Source organism: Hipposideros armiger, unplaced genomic scaffold (assembly GCF_001890085.2).
Source record: "Hipposideros armiger isolate ML-2016 unplaced genomic scaffold, ASM189008v1 scaffold_57, whole genome shotgun sequence".
Lineage (NCBI taxonomy): Eukaryota > Metazoa > Chordata > Mammalia > Chiroptera > Hipposideridae > Hipposideros > Hipposideros armiger.
Window position 1 is genome coordinate 3,630,342 of NW_017731407.1, and position 23,856 is coordinate 3,654,197.

The following is a 23,856-nucleotide window of genomic DNA, read 5'->3' on the forward strand; positions in this document are numbered from 1 at the left end:
ACATAAATATTTATGTGAAAAAGTTATTTGTAAAGGATTGTACTAATGTGAATCAACTGGAAATCAAATGAATTCATTTTTCCTCAACAATTATAACCATTTAAGTATGGTTATTTGCATGTAGCATTAAAGTATTGATTAAAATAACATCCTATATTCCTATACACTTAACTCTTCAAAAGACTTTATTACTTCATTAGATCTTAAATAGAAGGGATTAATACTACCACATTCATATGAAAAAACAAAGACTAAAAGGGTTAGGTGACTTGTCTAAAACCAAAGAACCAGTTAGTGACAAAACTAGGAACAGAATCTAGATTTGCTGTCCACTGAGCACGCTTTGATAAATCTGAGTTAATTTTCAAATAAAAATATAACAAAAATCCCAGTATAAATTATTAGCCTAAAACATTACATTAATGACATTTATTTTAAGAAAATCCTAAAAAATACAAACATTGCTACTAGAAAAGACAATCTCTGTGTAAAATATGTACCACCACTTTCTCTTCCCTGCCAAATCTATATTTTACATTTTCAATGATTACAAAGAAACAGTTTTACAGTTTATTTGGGGGAAACCTAGAAACAAGCACTGTTACTGATTCAAAGTGCTGGTTGGAAGTGGGTTATTCTGATGTATCTGTAAGCCGTAACAAAGCATTATGTGCCCAGCTATATTGCCTGGGAACTACCTATCTACAGAAGCTAGAAATAAAATTCAGCTGACCTCAACTTTTGTGCAATGAATTAGTAAGTAAAAATTAACAAGAGAAGATGGCAGGTATACTAGACTCTTCTTAATAAAGCACTGTGAGCCACTGACTGGGACACAGAAGTCACTTTCTTACAGCTTCCAATACTAATTTGCCATGACAGAAACTTGTATTAGAAATACCAACCCCACATATTAGCCAGTATACGAATCAAAACTGACATCCTAATTGTAATTTTTAATGAAGGAAAAACAGAATAACTTATTTTGTAAGATGATATAACTGTTTAATATATTCTAAGACAGAATCCACATATACTTGATATGTACAATCTAATTATTGATGCAATAATTTTAAAAGTATCACACTAACACTTGAATACTATACCTTCCATGCTTATTTCTCTGTCATTTAGTGTACATAACAACAATGATTCAAGCTTTTCATGAAGAAAAATCCTCAGCAGGATGCTAGCCAGTAGTGTTCGGTCCTGTCCACATACATGTGATAAAGCATAGACTACATGAAGCTCCTTCTGCAATATAAGCTAAAAATAACATCAAGAAAGATTGTTGAAAGTACACAGCATTAAGCATTCTCAGTGAGATTAACAGAAAATATGTTCTTTTGTTATTCCATTTAGGAATGTTTTATTGAATACATTTATTAAAAACAGAGTGAGTTTGTAGCCTACGTTTTTTTTGTCTTTTAAGACCAACACCCAACTACTGCAAGGCTGTTCACCCTCCGCCTGTCAATGTGCCACTGAGCTATGGCCTCACAACATTTAACTTAATGGATCTGTTATTAAACATTAAATATTTCTGTCAATGCTATCATAAATAATCAGACTGGTAAATAACTTAATACCTCTTTAAATTCACTGTATTCTTCTTCTGGCATGATTTTTTCCATAGAATATCGTGCTCGGACACGCAGGGATCCTGGTTCAATACCTTTTAACGGTATATGAGAGCTGAGCAAAAACCATTCATCTGTAGCATGCCCTTTCTGTAACCGGCTCAACTGGCAGCGCATAAATACTTTGACAGAAAAACATCAAATGATTACTATCTAAAAAGATGACACTATAATTAGTCACACAAGTAAAATTTCCTGATGTTCTGTCTTCTTTATAGTGTTAAATGCTTATTATTAAAGTTTTCAGTGATATCACAATTTCAATACTAAATGTTATCTATGTGCCAGACTCTGTTTAAGCAGGGACATGGGATACAGACATGATTAAGACACAGTCTCTGACTTACATGGAGGTCACAGTCTAGCCAAGAAGGTAAAAAATCACGTATGGTACAGCGTGATACGTGCAATGGAATACAGAGAAATAATATCTAATTCAGCTGGTAGAGATTAAAAATCTACTCCAAACATGTTAATCCTTTAGCTGACTTGTAACAGGATGTGGAGCTGTACCTAAGTATAAAGGTAAAGAAAATGAGAGAAAGAGAAGTGGGGGATGGGGGAGCATGAGGGAGTCCACATAAAAGGTATGGTGAATAGTTTTACAATCCACAGATAATTTGAGAGTTATGAGAAAGATGTTATATAGCTGGAGAGCAAAAGGGAAGAGGAGTGGATCAGAAAGGACCTTCTGTGTCATTACTGCGGTGGGAGACTGGATTTTATCCTAAACGTAATGGGGAACCACTAAAAAATGTTAAAGCATTTAAATACAGAAATGACAGAGTAAACATTTTGTATAGAGAAAAATTCAGGATTTTGATCTATCTGTTGATACATAACACTTCTTTCCCTAAGCCTGACATTTAAGAAGGTATTAATCTAATTCACACTGATGTGGATTACTAAATCCCACTATAACCTGTTTAAGCAACAGGCTGGAAAAGGTGTGCTGCTGAGATAAAAAACTGGGAGGGTTTCATTACCAGAAGTGAATAAATAGTGTACTCCTATTTAAAGAATTTTTTTTTTTTAAAAGAGGGTTTATTTTTCACTTACATGTAAAGTACAGGAAAATAGGAAAAACCTAAAAAGTGGAAAGAGGGGCTAGGGCTAGAGGAAGAACCACAGAAAGATGACCACTGTTACTGTTTTCTTGTTCTTCCTACTCACTGGGGAGGATGAATACATAAATAATTTAATCTTAAGGGCTTAGGTTTATAGTATGTACAAGTTTTCTCATTTTGTTTTTTTTTTTATTTCTTACATACATTTTAGAAACTATCTAAAAAGAAACTATCTCAAATTATAGTACTTGCACTTCTATTTTATTTTTTAATTTCCATTTTAGACTACATTTCATTATGAATTTTTAAAAAGTTTTTTTTTTACTTTAGAAAGAAACTTGTGTCAACTTACAGATATCAGGATCTTTGCTTTTCTTTGTTTTATTACTAAGAGTTATTTCAAATCTATTGATGTCAGGAGGAAGATCACTAAAGGAGCAAGGAGAAAAACAATTAATAAAACGTCCTGGCATCAAATTATATAATTCCTTCAGTAGCAAAAAGACCCCTATTTTATTACCAAACAAATTGAATGTGTTAGAGCTTAACACCTAGATTCAAAACATGTTTTATTGCTTGGTATACAGAAATACAGACAAACAAATTATGTTCTCTCTACCATCTTTAACCTCAAGTAGTAAATCCTGGAAACTTTTGTAAACATTTTGTATTTGTGTTAGTAAATGGTTTTGGACTTGTCAGTAATGCTAATTCAAATTAATAACTAGGTGAAAAGCAAAAGACATAGCATTTTAATAATAAAGTGAAAAAAATATAACAGGGAAAAAAATGTATGTACTACCAAAATGCCTGGATTTGGTACCTTCTTGATGATTTATAGAGACGAAAAAAATAAAAAAATGCAGTATGCAGTATGATAAAAGAATTTCATGTAACGATAAAATAAGACTTACTCAAAGACAAACTCTTCTGACCATACAGGGTTTTGCCCTTCCCTTGCATGAGTTTTTGCTACCTGGACACTGTTCAGGTAGATGTTACAATATGGACTAGTAAAATGTTTTATTGGGAGTTTATGGGCTTCTTCAATATGTAAAACAAGACTGCTGACCTAAAGAAAGCACAAAAATTGTTACCCCAGATTTCAAGAATTATGCATTAGGTTTCAAAAGCAATTACTAGAATGCAATTATGTTTTACATTTATTCTTCCAATTATATTCTTACATAAATGAAATACACTTTTCAACTATAAAACAGTGGTTCAGAGAAAATGAAGATGAGGATTTCTTTATTAATACAAGTAAACAACTGTCACCACCCAAATGAAAACGCCGTATGTTATATAATGTTCATCTGGAAGATTTTATTTCTGTCGAGTTCCACAGCTATAAAATATTTTTAAAACACAGATTTCACCTTTCCATTCTACAGAAAGGATACAGATTCTCAGAGAAGCAAAGTTACTTGTCAGTTTTGATGCCAAAACTTAAACCATCTACCTTTTAGTATCACGTCCCCTTCCCTCTTCCCTGCTACTACTTGTGTGTCCTTGGACAAGTCAGTTTCTCTGAGTCTCACCTTCCTCAGATATAGAATTAGGATACAGTTTACACTGTAAGTTGTTGTAACGATGCGAAATATGTGTAAAGCACACGACACATAAAAGTTCAAGAGGAAACAGCTATACCATATTATACCTATAAATGATAATTTCACAGCTCAAGATTCACACGATACACAATCTACAAAAATTCAATCTGCTTTTCCATAGCTTTCAAAATGTTAAAATATGTTTTGAGAACACATAGTGATTATGTGCATAATTAAATGTCCTTGGAGGGGTCAGTCTTTTGATTACAGGTAATATAAATTGTAGTCATCTAAATACTAACCATTTATCCACTTCCAATAAAATACGTTAAATTCACCAAACTTATTGGAAATTCCCATAAATAAAACGAGTCTCTTTGGTCAATAAATGTTGACTAAACTTTCCTCAAAACTCCAAGAATATTAGAATTACCTATTTTTTCCCAATTATTTAAGGATAACTACAAAGAAAAAACCAAGGAAGTGGAGGATTTAAAGTTGACTTCACATACCTAGAAAAAGCCTAGCATAACTCACCATAAATGAACATAAAGGACATGTTAAGGTCTCAAATAAGATTGGATACTACCTGAGAGTTATGCAATACATTTCAAAAGCAATTAATATAAAATGAAAAACCCAAAAGTTTATTGGTAATCAGTATTTAAGTCAGGTATCTTTTTAATAAGTACCTTTAGTTCTACTTTTTTGAAATAGGCCAAAATAAATTTTTTTAAGAAAAAACAAGAAAATGCCCAAGAGAATAGTTTCTGTTGTTGGTTTGGTACTGTTTTAAATGGAAGAAAAAAGAAAAATCCTTGGTATGTATTTAAAAGATGGCATTATGAACTACATTATAAGTACCCAGGAGGCACAGACAAAACTATCTCTTTCATAAGAAGTATTTCTCCTGCTACTGAAGCAAGTGGAGCACAGAATAACTTCTCTTAAGAACGCTAAAGTATTTGAAGTGTTGCCCCAAAACAGTTCATAGAGAAAGAGAAAGAGAAAGGTGACAGAACAAAATGTGACAATCATAAATCAAAGAAAATTAAGCTTCACCTGACGTAGGCGTTTATTAGATGTCCCTGGACTACTTTTCCGTAAATTGCAGAATGCCTGCAGACCTTTCATCCAATCCTACAAAAAATAACAGCATTTCAAAGAAATATACTGGATAATAGTTTAGTTTCCAATTCTCAATTTGTTTCTTCAAATTCAATAATAGTCGTTTCGTTCTTTAGACTGCACTTTAATATATTTGTGTCCCAATAAAGTAAAACAATGACCAAAACAATTATAATAATTCTGTAAAAAACAGCATTTTTGTAGAATCTCTAAGTTAATGTTAAATATACCAATGAGTGGCCAGTGATTAGCCCAAAAAATAAAGTTTATGTATAGTTACTTAAGCTGTTACACCTGAGGAACCCTAACGTAGAATTTAACTTGATATATTTGTGGAAGAAGCACTGACAGCAAAACCAATGGATAATAAGATGACTGATTTGATGACAAGCATTCTAATCTTTAGAACATCATATAGGTAGAAATAAATAAGGGGATCTGGGTTATTTATGTCTTTCAAAGACAACATTAGGTTAAAATTTTTTTCAGCCTAATATTCAAATTCATTTGCAGCTATATTTAAAATGTTTATCTAGCGCTCTGGAGAAAGGTGAGAACAATTTTAGGTTATTCAAAAATAAATCTTAAGTATTTCACTTTGGCATTACATGTTTTTAAGAAGCTCTATACCATTGCTTTACTCAATTATGTAATTTCAATGAATCTGAACTCTGTCAATGTTTAGAGAACATCCTTCGAGTAGAGCAAATTAAGACTGAATCAATTACCGTAGCTTTTAGAAACAGAAGAGAGTAACCAGACATCCCAGAAGCCACCAAAGTAACAAATGTTAGAAATACCAATGGTACTTTTGGACTTTTTAGTAGTATTTGGAAATACATAATATAGAAAGAGTATATATAAATACAATAAGAAAATGTTCTATTTATACAGCTAGTGAGGCATGCAAAACATACTGAAATATCAAGGTATGTAATGTCTTCAGTTAGAAAGAGGGAACATGGTAAAACAATTAGAAGATAGAATACTAAAGTTTAAATTTCTTTCCTAAATCAATTTCTAACATTTAGAAAAATGTCTAAGTTACAAAATGTTTTGAGTCCTACTTTTTCATCTAAAAATTGGGGATACATACCTACAAAAAATGGTTTTATGTGTGTTATATGTTAATGAGCATTTGAGATATTTTACAAAGATTTACATCATGACACTTAATTGAGCAATGAAATATAATATTTCATTCATCAAGTTCATTCCAGAGTCTAAGATACTTTCATAATTTATGAGTAAGAGGACCATACCAGGATCCACGGTTTTAAGAGTATCTGCCTCACATCCAGGGTTGGCAAATTATCTTCTGTCTACGACAAAGTCACTTTCTTTGACCTCTTAACTACCTTAAAGTTCCTTCCAGAGAATAAGCAAAAATATTGCCATATTTCTACAAAATATCGCTAAGTAACCCCAGAAATATTATGGTTCAAAGAAATCAAAATATTTTTAAAAGGCAATATTTTTAACACATTATTTCTTCACAGCATTACTTAAAATTTAATAAAGGTTTTTAGAAGGGCATTGCACATAGATCAATGGCTAGTGCCAAATTAGACATTATGTCTAGACTTAGAGAAAAATAGGAAATTCCTAAAATAGTTTTCCTTCCGATGATGATTGAACTTCTATTTTTAGACATGGTGTTCAACCAGTGAAGAACGACAAGCTTGTTAGCAAAACTAACTGGCTTACATTTCGATTGTACTGAGAATATCTATAACCTTTGTGCAGAGAGGATTTTAAATGAGCATTTTCAGTTGGACTCAACATCATAGAGTATTTAAAGGTCAACTTAAAATGAAGTTTTCATTCCTAATAACCCTTCACTGTTTCCTGCATTTGTTTCACAAAATGTTTTACACATGAAAGTTCTCATTCCTTAAAATAAAAAGATGATTAGATTTCAGGCATCCTTTTTACCACTTAGGTACAATATTATTCTATTCAGATTAAAAAGAATACATAGGCAAAAGGTATATAAATGTCTAATCACTATGTTGCATACCTGAAACTAATATAATATTGTATGTATGTCAATTTTAATTGAATAAAAAAGAAAGAAACATGATAAATGTTTACAGTTGTTGAAGAAACAATTAACTTACCTCTGCTTGTTCTGGAGTTTCTCCTGCAAAGTAAAAGATGTAATGTTCTTCACTAAAGTGCTGAACTACTATCTGAAAACAGTTTGGCCTTTAAATACAAACAAAAAAGTTATTAGGACGCTTAACAAAAAGTATTAAGACATTTATGCCACTTAAAAAAAAATCACAATGTATTATTATGTAATTTATGCAAAATTACATAATTCTTAATTTAGAGAATACTCCATGTACCAGATCATTGCTAAAAAGAATATGTCAGCAGCAAATATTTTTAGAAAACTTTGTACTATTGAAATTTTACAGATCTTTCAAATTAAAAAAATTACTGTGTATATTAATTTTAAAAGACATTAGAAACAGAACACTTACAAAGAAACTGAAGAAGAAATGCTAGAATTCCATATAGCTAACTCAAACACTTTTTAAAGCAAGTAAATGTTACTAAACTCACTGACCTATAAACTCACAGAATATACATTCATATGAACTGGAAAAAGATTAGACATGTCCTTAGGACAAAAATGTTCAGTGGTTATCTCGATAGATGGTAAGTGATTTGAATTTTCTTCTTTATAATTTTATGTGTTTTCAAATTTTTTTACAATACAGTTTTTCCTCATCTGTTAAAACAGAAATATCATCTACTCATACATATGCTTGTTCTGAGGATTAAATGACCTAATAGTGGTGTACAGTAAACATTAGTTATCTGCCCATAGTATGCACTGTACTATAATTCATTTGACATGTAAATAACAGTATCAGATAGTAGTTTATATGTTTTTTGAAGATTTGGTCTTTCTAACTAGACTTGAAAATGTTTACAAAATGTTAAGTATCTTCACGTTTTTGAAACTCAAAAAATGTTATTTCTATTTCTTGCTTTAACCAAAGATTACATCTTATACTTTAGTGTTAGGAGGCCATATCAAAATACCCAAAGTAGGGCCGGCTGAGTGGCTCAGCTGGTTAAGAGTTCGCTTGGGAGCACCAGCGCTGAGCAGCAGGGCTGCGGTTCGGATCCCACATGAGGGCCAGTGACGCTCGCCCTCTACAGCTAAGATGATGAACAACAGCTCGACCTGGAGCTGGGCTGCTGTGAGTCGCCGGCGACGGCGTAGGCTGCAGTGGGCTGCCGTGAGCTATGTGAGTGGCTGGCAGCCGTGTGATGCCAGGAGCCGCTGTGAGTGGCCAACCAATACTGGCGACCAATTGCCTCACCCCGGAAGAGCACAATGATCATACCAACATAGGCCAGTGAAGCGACGTCCTCCACAACTAGACTGAAGAACAAAAACAGCAATTTGTCTACCTGTCTGTTCCCCTTCCCCGATTCACCAATGCTGTTCCCCTCCCCCCAATTCCCCAATAAAATCTTAAAAAAAAAAACCCAAAGTAGAAGCTTAATATTTAAAGATAAAAGAACCATATTTTCGTGCTTTGAGAATGCCATAAAAATAATGGAAAATGTAAACTGAAACATTCTCATTCTGTATCAGACTAACCCTCCTAGCTGGATAAAATATAAACAAAACAAAACTAGAAACAACTGTTTTAAGTCAGTGGAAAACAAACAAAGCAGCTAAGACCGGAGGGGCCAAGATGATAGTGAGGTGAGCCTGATATTGATATTCTCTATAGCTCTTCCTTCCTTTCAAGGTGTGTTTGCCAATTCCTAAACTGTGTTGGGCAAGAAGCTGAAATGCTGAGCAGAAAGCATCAGCTAAGATGCTGAAAAGGTAACCAGCACATTCAGCATTTTCACAGTCAAATGCTGAGAGAGTCAAATGATAGCCAGACCCTTAAAAGAGAAAAGTGTTTCTGAAATGGTTATTATTTGAAGAGGTTTCATATAAAGAGACCTCTTAATAATACTGAAAATAACTGGAAAACTTGTACAGCTGTGCAATTAATTAGAGCAGGCAGGAAAACAGCCAAAACGACAGTGGTGTCCAACATTTCTTCCCCATGGGCTGAGCATGCACACCAATAAAGTCTACTGCAGAAGCCTGCCTTTAACGTCACCTTAGACTTCACCTAAATGCTCAAGGTCAGTGTATTGGGTTCTATGCTTACTCAAAGCAAGAAATGTTCAGTACTTGCCAACATTTGGTAACAAAGAAAAAGATAACAGCATTTACCCACGACTTACCCTTTTATGCTATATTTGTATTCTATGATCCATAATTTGGTATCAATCTATTTTTCACTAATCCTATTATATTTGGTAAATATCTTTTCACTTCCTTGAAATATGCTTTGCTGACACTGTTTTCCTGACATTCTGTCTTTCTCTGTGCTTCCCAACTATTCCACAGTGAGGCACACAAGAATACAATTGATGGTAAAACTGGCATACTTCGAAAAAAAACCTCACTTTTTTTTAAAATAAGAGACTTGTGTTACTTCCCATGAATATAACTGTTCATATTAAGTTTAGACTTGGTACCATTAAATACAATTCGTGGTGTAGACTTTTTCAAATGTCTTCAAATTCTTGAAAGTCACCTTCAACAAGAAACTGCACAAGAAGCAAAGTATGATCTTGTAGCAAATGGTAAACGTATATTTACTGCTTTTTCACCACAACCTGACAGAAACTCCTTTCTTGATATTATTAACCAGAACAGGAATAATTCAGTCTCTTTAAATTGTACTTCAAAGACCTACTCTTTAATTCTAGCAGTTCCTTTCTTTAATAGGCAAGTATAATGTTGACCTTTTGATACTACAGACAGGTTTTCAATCCAATTGCACCTGTTCATATAAAGTATGTCAAAATAATGGTAAAGCTTTTCCTCAAACTTATACAGATACTGCTTTATTAGTCTTAATTCTTTAGGATTCATATTATTCAAATTATAATAACTATTTCTAGTGAATCATTTTTAACCTCACTTTTCCAAAGTTAAATTTCTGCTTTGAATCCAAAAACTGTCAGAACATATCTTTTTGTGTTGTACTTCTAATTTTGAGGAAGTTTACCCATTCTTTAATAAATCTGCAAAGTGAGAATGATTAACCAAAAAGTTTCTTTTGTTCTAGACATAAACTTTAGTAAAACTCTTCTCTGGAGAGCTTACACACTTCGGTATCAAGGAGAACAGTGGGTTCTGATCCCATTTCCTCCCGTAAAACAGAAAGCACGCAGTTAAAGCAGCTTGGATTTTATTAGAGTCTCCATTTAAAAATATTATTTCACGTGGAATTCAGGTATACAGACAAACTTTTACATACAGGAGCACCTCTGTATTGCTTATTTTCCAGAATTAGTTTTTGATGTAAAACTTATAAATGTTCCTATTATGAAGCCTCATCATCAATCATAAACTTAAATACTATTTCCATAATAGCTTCTTGGCATCAAAGGATTCATTTACTGTTTTGAATACCTCAACCTTAGTAATTTCTTTTGGTACTTCTTTGAATGACCAATAATTTACTCTCAAGTATTTCTCTAATATCTGTAGATTAATCAGTCTCCAGTGAAAATGCAATCTCTATATCTACATTCAGGCTATCATTTAATTCACCAATGCATTTACTGATAATTCTATCTGAACACAATCTAATACTATTTGAAAGTGGTTATCTTTTCTTTTCTTTTCTTTGTTTTTGCTTTTGGCCTCAAACAAAAAGTTGGCAATTTTCATGCAGACTAATACAATGAAACAAGCAATTCTCCAAATCTGTATGAAGCACTTTGGTTTTAGCTTTAGCTATTAATTTCATGATCTCTTAAGTTTCCCAAGTGTAACCTCATACCAGGAACAGACAGATTTGTGAGAGGCAGGGACTGGGGGGAGGAAGGGGAGGAAAGAGAAACTGTTTTATTTGGAGCTCACAGCTCTTTAGTAATATGCTTGTAATATGCACAATGTGCTTGGCACCACTGATATTCAGTAACTTTTATGCAAGAGGAAGAGAAAATTCACTGGATTTGGCTATCTAACTTCAATACATTGATTATCAAGTGGCCTAATTAATGGGTTGTATTTTTAAAATTAAGGCTACTGTTTTCATCTTCTGAATTTAATGACTTGCCAGTTTTAATCACCAAATTGCCCTTTATGGTGGGAAAATATACCGTATTTCCCCATGTATAAGATGCACCCTTTTTCGAAAAATTTGGGGTCTAAAAACTGGGTGCATCTTATACAATGGTTGTAGATCATTGTCAAAACATTTAAGAAGTGTGGCATTTCAAATGCCATAGATGGAACTGAGGACAAAGCCATATATGAAGACAGTGATGAGGACAAGCTAATGGTTGGGAGTTTTGACAGTGATGAGGAGTTGTATGAATTTTATGACGAATAAAACTTGAGTTCAATAACTTTTTGTAATACTTTTTTTTTTCAAATTTCGGGCCCCAAAATTAAGGTGCGTCATATACATGGGGAAATACGGTATATCTGTACATTAAAACCAGTTATACTGTTAACAATGAAAAAAATTTAAATTAGTTACATTTTTCAAGAACTTTATAAATTTTACAGTAATAAAAACAATTTTAATTTCTGTGTTATAGAAAAAGATGTAAAAAACACAATAAAACTATATTTTACATGTGAACTCAAAAAGTAACTTCACTGATGATTAACAAAAAACTGTGAGTAAAGTAATATTCAGACGATCTGGGTGATTTAACAAAAAATTCAGAGGGAAGTACTGAAGTATGGCCACTATAGAAAGCTTTCTGTCTACAAGTTATGCACCAATTCTTTTCCACAATAAAATAATGAATTAAAACAATTTATAGAGGAAGTCATACAATTTCGAGTATTACAATTTTTTTAAATGTAAAACATTTAATATTTTTATTACAATAACTTTTACATCCCCCAATATTTCAAGGAATACGTATAACACTCATTACACACTGGTTGGGAAGCACTGCTTTAGCTAAAGGAATTCATACTCATCCTCCAAAAGTCAGCTCAAGAGCCACCTATTTTCACATTACTTATCTCAATAAGCTAGTCTCTAAAATCTCTTCCCTCTTGCAACTGTTAATAGCACAAGTAAGCTGTGTTTGGGAAAGAACAGTGTGGTCGTCTCCCCAACTTCATTTCCCTCTCCCATAGAGTATAACCTCCTCACTATTTGGATAGGATGATCAGCAGCAGGGCTGGGCACCCGATGGCCTCACTTAATGAAGGTAATCACATTCTTTTGCTACCTCAGGTAACCCAAGACTAGAAACTCTCAGAGGTGGCTCAGTAGTACATTCCCGCAATTTTAAATAGTTACTGGAGGGAATGCTCGCTTTCTCCTTTCTCTGGTACTGTCTGTCACCTTGGTACCACGACGGAAGCTGGTCTGTGAGCAGAATCCAGCACACATGAAGGAAGGCAGAGCAGAGACATGAAAAGGAGACAGAAGTCTTATCCAACCATACCTGAAGGCCAAGATTTCCATATTGTTAAGGGAGAGAAAAAAAATCTTAAGAAATCCTACCTGACCAAAACTTTTTTTGGCATGTTTACAGGAACACCAGTTTTTATGAGATATTAGGAAGTGTTCAGAAAAAAAGGTGGAGGGTATCAAGGTCAAATGAATTTATGAAATACTTCATATTACACTCCCCTCTTAGTGATTCACAATATGAACACTAGATAAGACTCAAAAAAAACCCCTGCTATAAGGGAAACTATTTGTTCAGTTAATTGTTTCCCAAGCCTACTTTAAATATTTTTTTAATTGACTATTAAAAAATCACAAATAACACTAATGTGATCTCTAAAACACAGTTTGGGAAAAAGAAATGACAATGTTGTAGCGTTATAGTATTTTTCTCGTAGTTTTACCCATTTAATTAGGATAAAACTAGATTTGCCAAGTAGAAATGCCATCCTGCAGCAGAAAACCAAGTTGTTAAAAACATTTAATTGATTTGTGTTATTAATCATAACAATAGGTAATAAAAATATACCTTAAAAAAAACTCTGGAATGGATTACTGATAATACTGAATGGATTATTGATAACAAAGAAAGGCTACTGTACTTGAGCAAAAACTAGATGTAATCAAGAGTTGGATTTGCCATGTGATGCTCAGGATTTAACTTTAGCATATACATTTATATACATTATTTAAAAAAATTTTAAATTAATGTTGAGAAATGTTTTAATTTCAAATTTTAAATACTCTTTTTTCCTACTGAAACAACTATTTTTATATTATGATTGTTTCTCAATGTCAAGTTTCTTAGGAACGTGCCTACCCCCAGTTAATAGTACAACTGACTATACCTAGTACTATTAGATGCACTGAATTAACAGAGAATGTGATAAAATAGAAGGGAAATGACAACACTCAAAGTTAGTCAGTCACTCAAAAGATTGGTGGTAGAGTCAGGGAGGAAACATGCTACATACAAATCAAGTCTTACTGTAAGAAATGTCATTCCAAGATGTCTATGTAATACAGTGGAGTAGAATTTTATGCATAGGTGAGTCTAAAGTAAGGATGACAAAAATTACCCCAGAAAGTAAATCTGACATTTTTAGATGATTTCAGGGCTATCAAAATTGGTTTGCTATGGCTTGAAATGATCTGAACAGACCTACTATTTTATTAATAAAACAACTACAAAAAGGAATAGGAAATCAATTTCTTACCTGCCAAAGAGACTATCATGAACAACATAGACAGAACATACGCTGAGATCTATTAATCCTTTTGGTTTCGTAGCTCGTTTTTCACTCTCAAAATAAATAAGTTGGGCATCACTGCCCTCTAAGATAAAATATAAATTTTTCCACCGTTTTCCTTTGCCTGTTAAAAAAAAGTAAGTTTCCTTTAGCCAAATGGTGAATTGTGAAATCATATATATTAAAATCATAAAAATTATTGCCGAAAATAAAAAATATATTTCAATTTGTATTGCAAAGAACACATTAACTCTTATTAAAAAAAGAATATGTAATTTATCTATAGAAAAATAAGTTTTGTTATATTGCTTGTTTTTTAATGAATCACAGAGTAAAGGACAAGGGTACCTAAACTATATCTATGGTAATTTCATTACAATAAACTCTTTAAAATTCTTGTTTAGAAATAATTCTTTTTCAGCCATAAGAAAAAAGAAAAAACTCTTCCACTAACCCTGTGGCTCTCCAACCCCCTAACATTTCTTAATGTCAAATTGAGGCACATCTATAAAATAAAAACATGAATACCATGAATGAGTCAAGCGCCATAAGAAGTTTCACTTTAAATAAAAGAGTATGGAGTAGGAAGGGGGCAAAGAATCAAACACTTTGCACTGGAACCTACCTCAGGATTTAAAGACATACTTTGGAAATATATAAGCTTGTTTCCTAAAACTCTACTTGGAAATGTGGACTTATATACCCAGACTAGATTTTGCAGGATGCTTAGATAAAAGCTCTAAACAAGGGTCAATTACTAATAATATAGCAAAACAACTTGTTAAATACATACCTCAATGATAAGTTTTATGCCCAATATTTAAAATGCTTCTATTGTAAACAATAAAATACTGAAATTGAATCTTAGCCTTAAAAGTTTACACTTACCCTTTTTTAGAAGATAACCTTTTTTAACAATATTTTTATAAAAGGCATCCTTTGTTTTTCGACGAATTGTATTATAGATTTCCTTGCCATCCACTGTATCATTGAGTACTTGTTCTTGATCCTGAATTTTTAAAAGTATTAAAATTGTTTCATGAATTCTTGATGGAAATTAAGTAAAATCTACTAAATTACCAATTAAAAACCAGATTATATGTCTGTCTAGACATTAAAAAATGTTTTAAGTACTAAAATCTAAAAGAATGTAACACATATAGTAAGAGATCCTTTGCTTTCCAAAGAAATTCTCAAAAAGGTTTCCTTACCATTTCTCATGAACACGGACAACTAATAAGCTATTTTCAAAAAAACTACAGTAGTCCCACCTTTATTCTGTGGTTTCAGTTATCCACAGTCAACCACTGTCCAAAAATGTTAAATTCCAGAAATAAAACAATTCATGTTTTAAATTGCACACTGTTCTGAGTAGTGTGATGAAATCTTGCTCATCCCACTCCATTCTGCCTGGGACGTGAATGATCCCTTTGTCTAGTGCATCACACTGTATCCGCTACCCACCCATTAGCCATCTCAGTTATCAGATCGACTGTTGAAGTATCTCAGAGCTTGTATTCAAGTAATGCTTACAGTAGGTCTAATATTATATCACAGTTCCTACATCATTCACCTCACTTATCTCATCATGTAGGCATTGTATCATCTCACATCATCACAAGAAGGGTGAGTACCATACAAATTCATGTATGTTTATGTAAAACTTGTTTGTGAGAAATGCCAGGTGAATGCAGAAAACTGCACACAGTTGAACTGAGGTACGTGGGGATACACAAAACACCTCAAATCCCCCTCAGTTCTCCCAAGTGTTATAACACCATCTGATTTCGGAGAATCCTCCTTCTACCACTTCCTAGTATTCAAAACACTTCCAACGGCCACTTCCATAATAAGTAAACCAGATCTTTTTAAAGGTAAAGTACCATATTTATTGTAGTGTTTATATATTTCTTAACCATTTAACATATAAAAACTATGCTCCATTTTTAGTTGGTTCTTATCTTTGTGTGTCGCCGATGAAGCTTTTGAGTGTTGTGTCCCTACCCACACTTTTCCCATTACCCTGTGGTCTTATTGCATGACTTTACAAAACACTGTGATTTTTAGGAATGCATGTTTTAACTGCTACCCTCCCCCACCCAATAACAAAAATATGACATCAGGAAGAATATATCTTTCCAAAATAAATCAATCTTCAATGTTACCATCAGGGTACACTGGACTGAATTTTAGTTTTTCAGTTTCTTTTTTGAGCAGTTTAACTATCAGCAAGGATTAATATTTTATGACTTTTTCTTATTAGAGATTTCACAGGTCCATTTGATCCTTTTCTAAGATATGTGATTCTCATGAATCTTACTTTTCCTGTATTTTGAAATTTGCTGCTGTTTCATCATCCTAGGAACCATTTCATCATTACTCAACAATTATTCCCAAGCATGCTAAAGAGCAGGAGTTGGCAAACCATGGTACATGTGCCAAATTCAGCCCACTGACTGTTTTGGGAGATGGGAGTTTTACTGGAACACAGCCACACTCATTCTTTGATAGCATCTGCGGCTGCTTTCACACCAGAGGCAGCGTTTAGGAGTTGAGATAGAGACGAAATGCCCCATACATACAACCTAAAATACTTATTATCTGGCCCATTACATAACAAGTTTGCCAATCCCTGGCCTAGAGGATGATGAGATAGTGAAATAAACCATCTGTTGCATCACCCTTTGGTTCTTTTTTTTTTTTAAATGATTGTGCCAAGTATTGCATTACCTTTTAAAGAAGTACAGAAGACTGTTTTTGTTGTCTTTTTCTTAGTGTTCCTCGGACACAGATGAATAAATACAGAACTCTTAATTTTCTGCTCATAATAGCAAAGAGAAAATATTGACAAAGGAATATGTCTGACAATTATTAAAAGAATCAGAAGACGAATGCAAAAAAAAAGATGGCAGCACTCTGGAATGTAGTGTTATGTTAAAATTGATAAATAAAATCTCAGACTGTAATTCTTCATATGATAATAATATCCTTGGTAAATTTTCTCAAAACAAAAGAATTGCTGAGTGAACAATATATTTTCAGGGGTAAAAAAAGGAAATATGGTGTGGTGGTCCCATTTGTTAGTCATTCAATAGGAAGGACATTATCATGTAATATTTTGTGACAAGAATTTCAATTACCCTGTTTTGATAAAAGGAAATAAGACTATCTCTAAATTTTTATGTTTCTGCATCAAGATTTACTTCATATGATTTGTAAATGGACAAAGGTAATTTGTAGCCAAAGCTTATTGGAAGGAGACATATATGTAGAAATAAAAAATTCACCATATTGATCATTCTAATTATGTTTATAAACCTAAACATAAAAAATATTTTACACTTATGGAGCAGAGAAGACTGTACTTTCCAACAAAAATATGAGCTATCAAAGTTTTCTAAAGTATTGCATTTGATGATGCAAGTAAAGGGACAATAAAAAAGAATCATAAAAAAGAACCCAGGAGAGATATATTTAAAATCTGGACTCACTATTTTATTTTGACAGTGAAAATGCAAGAAGAACCACCAGAGCAATTATAAGCAAGAACTTATTAGAAAAATATCTTAAATCTAAAATTAGTATTTACAGGATGGGTATGTTCCAGGTCATGCATGAAGTGGATGGACAGTTACTTGCATTTAAAAGACACTGTCTATTTCAGGTATGTAAGCCCTAAATATGGCACAAAAATTTGGGTTTGCAACATTTAAATTCTTATTAAATTTTCTAATAAAATTGGTTTTGGACTATCCTTTTATTCCTCTTTTACATATTACTCATAAAATGACTTAAGGATATAAAAAAATTAAAATAGATACATTGGACCCCGATGATAAATAGTGATGACTACTTGCCTGTTTCTATAGATTTGTTACCAGTCTTCATATCAATAGATAATATTTATATTAGCTACAGAATGGGGCATATTTGTAGTTTGCTATTTAAGACATATTACTATGCTAACATTTAGATGAAATACCTTATTTGAAGAAAATTTACATAGGTCTTTTAAAAATTATATTAAGGTTGGGCTGATATATAGTTCTACAAATCCTAAAGGATTCCAATATATTAGAAGGTGCTTTCTGCAAGAACACAACTTCATTTCCCAAGTTCTAGTATATCACTGGATGATAGGTCCACTGAAACAGTTCTGGAAAAGGAAGTTTTATACAATCCTCCCTAGAGGAAGTAAATAACCTGGTGAAAGCCTGATAGTTTTGAAGCAAGCTTTTGCATTGAAGTTAGGTATGCAGGCTCCTGAAGCAAGACTTCAGTTGTAAATCCTGCCTTTGTCACTTAATGGCTAGGAAAACTCCACTTCATAAATTAATTCAATAAATGTTTGTTGAGTGCCAGGCACTGTTCTAGTTCTTAAGATCCACTAATGATCAAATCAAAGATCCTTATCCTCAAAGAACTCATATTCTAATGAGGGAAAGAGATTACATAATAAGTAAATTGTATTATTCATTAATTGATGGTAAATCGTTTATGGGGGTAGATAACAGTATTAAATAAGGAGTATGGATAAGCCTCATTGTAAAGCTAATTTTTGAGGAAACTTGAAAGAAGTAAGCAAGTGAGGTTAAGTGGATAATTGAGGGAAAATCATTTTGGGCAGAGTGAAAGCTAGAGCAAAGATCCTAATGCAGAAAAGAGCCTAGCATATTTTAAAAGACAGCAGAAGATGCGAGTATCAGTGGAGACAAGTGAGAGAGGACAGCAGAAAGAGACAACTATAGAGAACCAAGGGGATGCCACTCTAGGGTCTTGATGCCATAGTAAGGACTTTGGCTTTTATTCTGAATGAAATGTAGAACGCCTGCAAGTATTAAAGACAGGCCTGACATGATCTGACTCACAGCTTAAATGGGTCCCTCTGACTGATGCATTGTTAAGGGGACAGAGGTGAAAACACGGAGATGAAATCAGACTCTGATGGTGGTCATATTCTAGATATATTTTGAAGGCAGAGTCAGCATGATGTTCCTGAGAGTTTAGATACAGAGTGTAGGAGAGAAATAGAAGGGTCAAGGATGACGTGATGCCTTAAGTAAATTATTTAACAGTTCCCTATCTGTAAAATCGGTATAATTACAGTATCAACCTTATCAAGTTGTTAAAAAGATTAAGTAAATATGTTTAAGAAACAGTGTCTAAAACATAAAATGCTCAAAAAATATTATTTTTATTGAGGGGAGCATTGCTCAAAAGTTTCCTTCTTTTTTCTAATGTCTGTCTCAGGGAGTGGTAGTTCCACAAAGCAAGACAGACCTGGTTAGGCCTCTGTTCCAGCTCCTTCCCGAGTTGGGGTATGCAGGGTCACCTCAGGGGAAGTGAGCTAATTTTCTAGCTAACCAGTTTTTCCATTATAAAAGGATATTACCAGTCTTTGTTTCTCTAAAACAGTTAGAATCCTGCTGGGAAGGATAGGTAAGTGATATGATTCCCAAACTTCTACTGTAACCTACTTTTACTCCAGGCCCAAAGTAATAGACTTCAAGTAGCATTTAATGGTTTTTATGTAGTAATCGAATTGCTTTTTAATCACATCAGTTATTCCTGAAGCATTCAAAGCATTACAGGCACTTGAGCACATGACGACAACGTGAGGCTTGTTCAGGGATGAAACAGTAACACAAGTAAGAGCAGGGCGCACTGCGTATCTGAATTCTTAGAACAACTTCGTAACAAGCATGAAAGCCACATGCTGCTTGTTTCTCTAACTGTAGAAATTAAGTTAGAAAATTCTAAGCACAGTCATGAAGAGAAAAAATGCACGACTTAATCTGTAGACAGTTTGTGGACTTATGAAACAAATTTAAACCATCATTAACTCAAACAGCCAATGTGAATTACAATGAATAATACAGCAATGGGAATGAGTGGCGGGGCGTGTCATCTGGAGGTACAGGCACCTCTGACCACGAATAAAAAGACCCTGAGCAGTGGTTTCTAGAAAGCACACGCCACACTATGAGGTTAAATTTTAAAAAGTCAGTTTTCCATATGCAGTAATTAGAATAATGAACAGCCAAGGTCTGCCAGAAGTGCCAACAAAAGTGGTCCATCAATGCTGACCAGGTATTAATTAAGAAGGTATTGGGGAAATGAAACTTGAGGTGGATCATAAACTAGCAGTATTTAGAAAGACAGAGGAAGAGACTGACATGGAGATAGCAACAAGCACAATGAGATTAAGACACAGTGAGAATATAGAGGGTGAAATGGGTGCTTCCTGCTAGAGAGCAGACAGTCATTCACTCAATTTACTGGTGGAATACCTAATACCAGGTGCTATTCTAGGAACTGGGAATACAACACAAAGCCCCTGCCCTTGTGATTCTACCAGAAAAGCATGAGCAAATAAAGCAAGATATATAAAAATGTGACAAGATTATGGTAATTCTTGAATTTATATTAAGCATCAGAATAATGATTCCCCCCTCAGCAACTGCAATGAGTAGTAATAATCTGAAACTAACTTTTTAGGATGAGGGAAAATCGAGAAGCTAGAGACAATAGAAATCACTGTACAAGTTTAGTTGGGTAGTAAGCAAAACCTCTTGCCATCCTTTATGTCCCTGGGAATATCACTACCTCCACTTTCCACTCTTTTGAACTACAGTCAAGCACTGCGTAACGAAGGATCACATGTCAGATTATAATGGAGCTGAAGCACTCCTGTTGCTTAGTGAGGTTGTAGATGTTGCAGATGTCACAATATGGCAGCACCACACACTACCACGTGTCTGTGATGATGCCGTGGTTAACAAACTTACTGCGCCATCAGTCATATAAAAGTATAGCACGTAAAATTATGTACAGCACATACTACTTGACAATAAACAAGTATATTACTGGTTTCTGTATTTACTAGACTTTTTACTGTTATTTTAGAATGTACTCTTTCCACTTATAAAAAAAGTTTTCTGTACCACAGTATCCTGTGTTATGCCAGCAGCAGCCTCATACATCTCATGTTTACCACATTTCTTGACTATATCATTTCTCTTGTGCTTGATTTAATCTCGCGTTGTTTTGTACAGCAACGTGCTGTGCAGATTTGTAGCCCAGGAGCAACAGGCTATACTATACAGCCTAGGTGTGTAGTAGGCTATCCCATATAGGTTTGTGTAATTACACCATATGATGATCACACAAAGACCACATCACCTAGCAATGCATTTCTCAGAATGTATCCCCGACATTGAGCAGCACATGACAGTATCTTTTTAAACCCTGCTACAACCTTTCCCACCCAAACTTCAGAAAGTATGAGAAAGAAACACTGGCTAATTGATCTCCCTATGAATTAAGCAACTAATTTTCAGCAGGCTCTCCTGTTCAAGGCCAATTTTTCCTCGTATTCTGGATTTTAGTCACTCTTGCCTTCTCTAGGACCTTATACATCAGGTACTGTCACTACCTATCCCTCACCCCACCACTGTCACTCTCCTCTTTACAACTGGCTTCACCCAGAGCATACAGACATGCTCAAAAGTCTCTAACCATAAAACCAAACATAAAGAAACAAACAAATAAAAAGTTTAAAGCCCTCTTGGCCCTACATTTTCTTCTGGCTATAATTTATTTTACTTACCAAGCTCACCTAGATAAGCCTGGCTGTGATTTCTCCTTACTGTCTCCACTTTTGCCGCCAACAAACTCACTCCTTCACCCAGTGCAACTTGGTTTCTGCCCCCACCACTGCTTCTATTCTCAAAAAGCCACCAGGACTTCTTAATTATCTAAAACCAACATAAATAAAAACTAAGAGATTCTCTTACATTTATTTTCTGAAAGAATTTGAATAATCCGCAGCATTAAATTTCATCCAATTTTAAATGCATGAGTATGTACATAAACATACCACCAATAACACATTTTAAAGTAAAATGCTAATTATTGCACTGACCTGCATTGGTACAGGTTCCTTAAGATAATAACCTTCAACGATTTGTTCTTTTCGATAGTGATCTATGATGTCCCCAATGCTGTTAAAATAAAAATTACTTACAATGACATAATCTGTCCCATAAAAAACACAATCTTGAAAATACATGCAAACCTTGTTAGCAAGGATTATCTACTTGCAAGTTTTTTCAAGGCATATAACTCAAATATATGAACAATTCTGTTAATATAATAAGTCACATTATTTTACAAAATCATGAATGTTCCTAATACTTGATTACAGGTAAGAATACCTGAGTCAGAGATTCCAATTTTCCATACACATACACAAGAATCACTATTACGTGAGGAAAGAATTAAAAGTCTACTTTCCTATTATTTCTAATAAAAGTATTTCTGAGATTGAGAGGGAGTAACTAACAGAGAAATGGCATTTATTTATCAACAAGTAGTGAGTTCGGATAAACTTTAAGAATTTTTATTATCAAAACATTTACATAGTCTGTTTTTATAAAAATCAGATGGAGTTAGGTCATAAAATATATAAATAGCAAGTGAAAGCCAAAGCAAAAAAAAAGAAAAAGAAACGAAGACCAGGAACAAATCTTACATACAGGATTATTACTACAGTTGAAAAGGAATATTGATTATTTTGATAAAAAGTGCTATAAAATATTGTTTTTTTTTAAGGGATCGCATTAAATCTATAGATTGCTTTGGGTAGTTAGACATTTTAATGATGTTAATTCTTCCTATCCATGAGCATGGTATATGCTTTCATTTATTTATTTTTCAATTTCTTATAATTTTCTGAGTACAGGTCTTTTACCTCCTTGGTTAAACTTATTCCTAGATTTATTTTTTTATGCAACTGTAAATGCAATTGTTTTCTTAATTTCTCTTTCTGACAGTTCATTACTGGTGTATAAAAATGCAAACCAATTTTTGAATATTAATTTTGTATCCTGCTACTTTACTGAATTCATTTATCAGTTCTACAGTTTTTGGTGGAATCTTCAGGGTTCTCAACATATATATTGGATTGTCAGAAAAGTCATGACGCATTTTGCGACGAAAAACAGAAAAAATATGTCATGACTTTTCCGACAACCCAACAGTAATCTGCAAATAATGACAATTTTACCTCTTCCTTTACAATTTGGATGTCTTTTATTTCTTCTTGTCTGATTACTGTGGCTAGGACATCTTAATATTCTTAACATTTGAGAAATATTACAAACAAAACTGAAAAAAATGACATTATCTATTTTAACACAAATTCAAGCATGACATGAGGCTTTTAATAAGGAGTGTATTTCTCTATAAGTAGGCCATTTTATTGCCCTGAATATTTAAATCCTAGACTTTTAAATGTTCCTTTAGTACACTAGAAGAATGGGTATTTTAGGACAAATAGGAAATATGTCTCTTAATCCTCCACTTGATTTTTTTCATGTTCTTCCTAATTGCTATAATAATTGATATATATATAGCAGATATACCGGGGGTGCCAAAGAAGTGTATACTCATGACTTGTATTCATCTTTTGTTATTGGTATATATTCAGTATTACAATTTTAATAGTTTTTCACTTTCTTAAAATGTATATACATTTTTTTGGCACCCTCTGTAGATAACTGGATATATATCACTTGATTTTTTTCATAATTCTTCCTACTGACAGAATACTTGGAATATAGCTAGTTAGCTACATACCTTTTATGTTTGGAGATATATATGTATACATACATACACACTAATACATATAC

The 23,856-nt window shown here is 33.3% G+C and overlaps 1 protein-coding gene across 1 annotated transcript in view; it reads right to left on the minus strand.

Moving 5' to 3' along the window:
* Positions 1–23,856, minus strand: part of RASA1 (RAS p21 protein activator 1) — a 115,027-nt gene that overhangs the window by 11,485 nt on the left and 79,686 nt on the right. The window contains exons 6-14 of the mRNA XM_019641112.1: positions 22,089–22,241; positions 15,053–15,173; positions 14,132–14,288; positions 7,509–7,596; positions 5,323–5,400; positions 3,622–3,779; positions 3,060–3,136; positions 1,590–1,762; positions 1,107–1,266 (exon numbers count right to left, since the gene is read on the minus strand). Of these exons, the coding sequence (XP_019496657.1) occupies positions 1,107–1,266; positions 1,590–1,762; positions 3,060–3,136; positions 3,622–3,779; positions 5,323–5,400; positions 7,509–7,596; positions 14,132–14,288; positions 15,053–15,173; positions 22,089–22,241 (1,165 nt within the window). The remainder of the gene's footprint in view (positions 1–1,106; positions 1,267–1,589; positions 1,763–3,059; positions 3,137–3,621; positions 3,780–5,322; positions 5,401–7,508; positions 7,597–14,131; positions 14,289–15,052; positions 15,174–22,088; positions 22,242–23,856) is intronic.